This window comes from Arachis stenosperma, chromosome 3, assembly GCF_014773155.1.
Source record: "Arachis stenosperma cultivar V10309 chromosome 3, arast.V10309.gnm1.PFL2, whole genome shotgun sequence".
Classification (NCBI taxonomy): domain Eukaryota; kingdom Viridiplantae; phylum Streptophyta; class Magnoliopsida; order Fabales; family Fabaceae; genus Arachis; species Arachis stenosperma.
The window spans coordinates 119379179-119386389 of record NC_080379.1 but is presented as its reverse complement, the minus strand read 5'-3'; the positions used below and the strand labels follow the sequence as shown (position 1 = coordinate 119386389).

Sequence of the window (7211 nt, the reverse complement as noted above, 5' to 3'; positions counted from 1 at the left end):
AGAGAAGCGGTGTGGACGAAAAAACAACTAATAAGAAGGAGAGCCATGAAAAAAATGAAAAAAAAAAAGCAAAAAATAGGAAAAAAATTGAGTGAAATTTTTTAAAAAATTAATTACTTGAGTGCATATAAAATTAATTTTCTAGACTTCCTTATCTGGATATATGCGAGTGATACGGTAATTACAATCCACAGGAAATCAAGGGAGTCCCATGATCATAAAGGGAGGGACCACTTATATTATTCCACCACGTCCCACTATCCTTTCCTTTTCCACTTCTATATATTCTGAAAAATACTTTTTTATCTACATGCATGTATATATTTATGATCAATTCACACCATAGACTTAGCTTAACTAATACGGGATATGAAGATTGCTGCATCTTTTTTTTTTTTTTAAGCTGATCTGTAACGAAATACATGCTTGCCCAATATGGATCAAACAGGTAGCAACAATAAACAGGGGCAGCACATGCTGCAGCAATTAGATTAGATTAGAAGTAGTTTCCTCACGGATTTAATGGTAATGACTACGTGTTGTGGCCGCGTTCAAGTCACAAGTCATTAATAAATAACAAAGTAACGAGTTTGATCCCACACCCACCAACCATGCATAACAAAAAGAGACGAAGACTCACCCTCTTCTCTATCTCTTTCAAACCTTCTCCTATATAGCTTTATATTTTACTCCTTATTACTAATTAACAACATACACAGCAACACTTGAGAGCGCGCGCATGCATGTATATACATATATATATGGAGAAATCTAAACAAGAAGATCAAAATCGATTTTCAAAGGGAAGGAGTTCATCTTGGCCCAGCAACAAAAGCGTTTGGGACTGTGGAAGCACACTCTATGACTCCTACGAGCTTCACTCCTTCAAGCGCCAAATCGACTCTGCCATAGCCAGTTCCCCAAGAACCCTTTCCATGCCTCATTTAACAGACCACCGTCGTCGTTTTCACCAGCCGCCACCACCACCTTCATCATCATCATCATCATCCAACAATAAGTCGTTCAAGATCTCACGAACCTTCCAGAAGCTCCTTCGCTTTGTTTCCAAGTCCAGCAGCAGCAATAATAAATTCAGGATTTGTGGTAGTGATGGTCACAACAAACTCGAAATGGCAGATCTAGAAGAGAAATACTCGAAAGAGCGTTTGTACGTGGTTTATGATAGGTATGATCAAGCGGTTCTGTCAACTATACCGGAACTTCCAGAGTTTGAGATGGGTGGACTTTCGCCGGGGATAAGTTCCTTGGTTAGAAAGTCAGCTTCCGAAAGGTTTACTACGCCCACTCCTATTCGTATTTCGTGTGCTTGACTCACACAAAACCATATACATCACTTACATACTCTTCAATTAGTTTATTATTATAATAGTGTTCTGGCTGTTAGTTGTTACTATTAATTATTGTAATCATATCATAACGTAGCACTATAGCATATATGTATATATAGCGTGTTTGAGATTTCTGTTTTTTATTATAAGTTTCGGTGATCCACGATGGGACTATTTTAGTATTATTTTGAGATAACGTTGTTGAATATGTAGCTTGATCTACTTGAAAGGATCCTCCTGCAACTTTGACAATTATGTGATTAAGGAATAACTAAAGGAAATTATGGGGGGCCATGAAACTGGGAGATCATGGGTTGGGAGGATCCTATCCCGGCCATAGTCCCAACACGGGGGATGGTTTGATTGGTGGCCTGACAGTGGTGCATCCATAATCAATAACCAAAGGGATTGCTTATCAAGTACGTAAATTATTAAAGAAACGGAAAAGAAAGAATACAGTGGGTGCGAACAACATGAATAATTCCTCCATTTAGGTGGACAGAAAATTAGAATAATAGAAAATAAACTTGATCGAGCTAGTTATTATCTCTTTGTGTCTCGCTTCAACCTAGTCTTTAACGTACATGTAAGTTGAATGAAACTCAATAAAATAATGAATTAATTGCAGAGAGAGTAGGAAGATGGGCATGAACGGGAAAGCATGGGTCTTTTGTTGAGGGACCCGTAATAATTAGTAGATTTTGAGCCAAAGAGAGCAATATCCGGTGTTAATAATTTTAGTAAAAGGTTGATCTAGAGTTAAAGCAGAGTACCAAGTACAAAGTATGAAGAAAAATTATGGTTCTAATAAGGAGAACTACTCATAATCATAACTCATAACTGATGGTAGTTAGGTTCGTTTCTTAATTGTCACTTGGCCAGCAGGTAACGGCATTTGGCTGCCTTTCCCTGGGGGGCACGTTTTTTTCTTGTTATGCTTTAAAAGCGTGACAAAAAAGGGTCAACGCTTTTATGAGGGTGGCAATTGATTAGAAATTTGGGCATGTATTTTCTTGTTGCGCTTCAAAAGCGTGACAAAATAGGTTAATGATCATACTTTTATGAGAGTGGTAATTGATTAGAGATTTGACCACGTTTATTTTGTCACGCTTCAAAAACATAGCCATAGAAAAACGTGACAAAATAATCCAAATAGTGACGCTTTTGAAGCGTGGTGATATAATTTCGTTATAGTGATGTTCTTAAAATGTAGCTGTTTCCTGTAACTCTTTTGCCACGCTTCAAAAGTGTGGCAAAAAGGTCCCAACAAAAACTTTTAAAAAAGGATATGATGAGTTACCCTCTTCAAAACCCTAAACCTCTTCAAAGAACCCTTTTGTATTCATTGTGTCGCGAAGAACCCCAAACTCACCCCTACACTCCGCGATTAACTCCTAACCCAAGACTTCACTTCCCACAATCCCATCATCTTCTTCCTTCTCTCTTCAACACGACACACACGTTCTCATCAATTTATACTTCTTTCTCTCTTCGTCTCACACACATGGACAAAGAACCATTGGCCATGACCGGGGACGTTTGGCCAAGGAGCTCTGCGACGACCTCCACTGTTGTTGGCGGTAGTGAGGAGCGGCAGCGGTGAGCTGAAACGGCAATCCGACATTGACAAAGAACGCTTGGCCACGGCCGGGACGTTTGGCCAGGGAGCACTGCGAGGACCTCTGCACTCGCCAGCTGATAGTGAGAAGCGGCAGCGGTGAGCTGAAACTGCAACCCAGGTTTTCTGATTTTCTAAATTTTCTGAAATTCTAAATATCTGATTTTTCTGCTACTTCACTACGGTGCTAAAACCTAAAATTATTTCATTGGCATTGCTATAAAATTTGCATTTTTGTTAGCTTAGTATTTTTGAACTCTGTAGCTATCACTAGTTTTGACAATATGATTATGAGAAGCGAAAAATGGAATAATACGATGTATTTTTGAACTCTGTACCTATCACTGGTTGTGAAATCTGCTGTTGAATAATTAATTAACTGTTGAATTCTCAAATTTTTAGATTTATGCGATATATTTTTAGATGGAATGTAGCTCAATAGGTTCAGGTAGCGCGAGATCAAACAGAACTAAAGATAAAACCATTAAGAAGGATATAGATTTGTATAACTTGTCTGTAGACATGTTTATATATATATATATATATATATATATATATATAATCTTCAAGAAACAATATATTTTTGTCCTTTTGAGGAGTTGACTATTGTTAATTTGGATTTGATTGTGTGCATTTCTTCGGGTTTCAGGGTTGTGGTGATCAACTTAAGGATATTCCTAATGGTAGGTTCAATTGGCTCAATGACTTTATATTTAGACCCTGTTATTTTTGCCCCAATAAAAATCTATTGCTGAATTGTGTTTGTTTTGTATTTTGTTATTTGCAATTTATTCTGGAATTGTTTTTGGTTGAAATAATAAGTATTGCTTACTGGTAGCTTATTGATCAAGTGACTATGGATATTATTTGAGGTTCCATTTGACTATCTCTAGCGGTGGGCTTTGGGCCGCTGACAATGTTACGGAAGTAAAATGGAGGTGGCTGAGCTTCTCTTTGCGGAGGCCCAGAGATGTTGGAGAAATGCTTCGATAGAAGCGAGGTTGTTTGGCTGTTACATGGGAGGTGAAGAGGAAGAAGAGGACGGTGAGTGTGGAGAAGAAGGTTAAGGCTTTGGCCATGGTGATAATGATAATAATAATAACAATAATAATAATAATAATAATAATAATAATGAGTGTGACTTGTGATTTATGATTTGTGTGTTGTGAGAAGATAAGGTAAAAGGTTGCATGTATTTATAGTGATTTATACAGTACAGTTCTATGGTGACAATGTGAACATTGTGATTTCCTTGTAAATGGAGATCGAAATAGGGCTGGCAGTGAGTAAGGTAAGGTAGGGTTTGGGCTCTACTCTAATCTTATCTGCGCCTTGAAAACTTTCTTAAAACTCTACCCTATCCTATCCGCGGGTTGAGAATCTCTCAACCCTAACCCTACCCACACCCTAAAGTTTTAAACCTTACCCTATCCTACCCGAAGAAAAATAAAATTTTTTAAGCAAATATAAAATTCAACTATTCCAAATTTCATATATATTAATAAAATAGAAAATAAAATACTAAGTTCAAATTAAAATAATCTTAAAGAAATCCAACATAAAATTATAAATAATATGATCATCAACTAACTTAAGTGGTTATTTCAAGTTTTAAGAAGAGTAAGATTGTGAGTTCAACACTCACTTTTTTTACTACATACATAACTTTTACATATATATTATATAATATATTAAGGATGCGGGTAGGGTAGGGTAGGGTATACCCTGAACCCGTACCCTACCCTACTCGCAGCAGGTCGGGTAGATAACTAGTAACACGAATCCCCACACTTTCGTACTGTTGTACCAGCAAGTGCACTGGGTCGTCCAAGTAATACCTGAGCGAGTCAGGGTAGATCCTACGAGGATTGTGGTTTGAAGCAAGCTTTGGTTATCTTGCATGTCTTAGTCAGGTAGATCAGAAGGTTGTTGGATATGGAATTGTATTAGGACTTTTGGAATCAGCAATATGGATATGTTGAAGGATTGGAGTTGCTTTGCCTTTTTGAATTACTTTTGGTATTACTGTCTTTTTTGCTTGTGAGTGATCTCTTCCATGGCAGGCTGTATGTGATCAACACCATGGGCCGTGGTCATTGATCTCCTCTGCTACAGATTGAACACTATTGGCCGTGGTTATCCAATCTGACGAAGGGTGAAGCGCTAGCAAGTCATTCTCCTGGCGATCCTACTCAAAGCGCCACAAACAAGGTCGAATCTTCTGGATCAGAGAACGCTGCTTCTTTGGATTCTAGTCTATACCACGGAGACCTTAATCTCCCCAGAAATCAGTTGAACTGGTGTCTCGAGAAGTCTTCAACGAAGTTGTTGATTAACCGTCTGAGAGATATATAAACATAGCTGTTGGCTCGTGCTTTCCAGTCACATATTCAAACGAACCCAAGTAGACACGGGTTTTTGTCAAGCACGCTCATCTTAGTGTGGTGAACAGAGCTGATTGTTTGATCATCCTTTTCACCATGTTGAAAAGCAGATATACATCTTAGAAATAAATCAAACACGGATCGGAGAAAAAATAGTAATACTTTTATTAATTCATAGGGCTCAGCAGGGCTCCTCCTCTCAACCTAGGAGGTTTAGAGACTCATACTGAAAGTAAAATACAATGGAAAAACGAAAATAGGGATGAATGATATGCGTGATCTCTGTAGATTATGTAAAATACACTTTAGATACTAAACAGATGACTAGTAAGGGTAAAATAGTCTATTTAGTGCTAAAATCCACTTCTGGGGCCTACTTGGTGAGTTTTTGGGCTGAGCTTTGATATGATACATGTGCTAGGAGACTCTTTGGACGTTGAACGCTGGCTAGGGGGTCCTTTTTGGGCGTTTGGACGCCGGTCTCTGCTTTTGGGCGCTGGACGCCTGGAAGGGGGCAAGAAGTTGGCGTTAGACGCCAGTTTCAGGCCTTCTAATCCGAAGCAAAATATAAACTATTATATATTACTGGAAAGCTCTGGAAGTAAGATTTTCATAGCCGTTGAGATCGCTCCATTTGGACTTTTGTAGCTTGAGAAAAGCTCTTTCGAGTGAAAGGAGTTCAGATTTGGACAACATCTGCTGTGCTTTTTCTGTCTCTGAATCAGACTTCTGCTCCAACTCCTCAATTTCAGCCAGAAATTACCTAAAATTGTACAAAAACACAAAAACTCATAGTAGAATCCAAAAATATGAATTTAATACTAAAACCTATAAAAACTTAATAAAAACTAAACAAAATATACTAAAAACTATATGAAAATATTGCCAAAAAGAGTATAAAATATCTGCTCATCACAACACCAAACTTAAACCATTGCATGTCCCGAAGCAACTAAAAACACAGTAAGATAAAAAGCAAATTAAGATACAATAAATTTCTAAGTTTCCAATGAAGCTCAGTTATAATTAGATGAGGGAGACTTAGTAGCCTTTTGCTTCTGAATAGTTTTGGCATCTCACTGTCCATTGAAACTTAGAATGGTTGGCATCTTTAGGAACTTAGAATCTAGGTGATATTATTGACTTTCCTAGTTAAGCTCTTTTTTATTCTTGAACACAGCTTTCAGAGTCTTGGTCGTGACCGTAAGCACTTTGTTTTCCAGTATTACCACCGGATACAATAATGCCACAGACACTTTAACTGGGTGAACCTTTTCAGATTGTGACTCAGCTTTGTTAGAGTCTCCAGATAGAGGTGTCCAGAGTTCTTAAGCACACTCCTTTTGCTTTGGACCACGACTTTAACCGCTCAGTCTCAAACTTTTCACTTGACACATTCATGCCACAATCACATGGTTAGGGACAGCTTGGTTGAGCTGCTTAGGCCAGGATTTTATTTCCTTTGGGCCCTCCTATCCGTTAATGCTCAAAGCCTTGGGTCCTTTTACCCTTGCCTTTTGGTTTAAAGGGTTACTGGCTTTTTCAATCTGCCCTCCTTTTCCTGCATTTTTTGGCAGTAATGGATTTTTCTGCTTTTTTTTTCTCGCCATTTTTTTTCTTTTTTTTTTCACATGCTAATGTAATTTTTTTTCCTTTTGCAACATGCTTTTTCTTACTTCAAGAATCAATCTTTAGATTTTTTAGATTATCAATAATATTTTTTCTTTTTCCTTTATTCTTTCAAGAGCCAACATTCTAACATTTCAACTTCAAATATACATCATATATTCAAAAAACAAAAGCAATGACACCACATCAACATAATTAAACTATTCTTATTTTAAACTTGAAATTCATGTA

The 7211-nt window shown here is 37.5% G+C and overlaps 1 protein-coding gene across 1 annotated transcript; it reads left to right on the top strand.

Moving 5' to 3' along the window:
* Positions 1-391: 391 nt before the first annotated feature.
* On the top strand, positions 392-1490 carry LOC130967468 (uncharacterized). The gene has a single exon (XM_057892333.1). It carries the CDS (start codon positions 744-746, stop codon positions 1329-1331), a length of 588 nt encoding a protein of 195 aa, XP_057748316.1. The 5' UTR covers positions 392-743; the 3' UTR covers positions 1332-1490.
* Positions 1491-7211: the final 5721 nt, after the last annotated feature.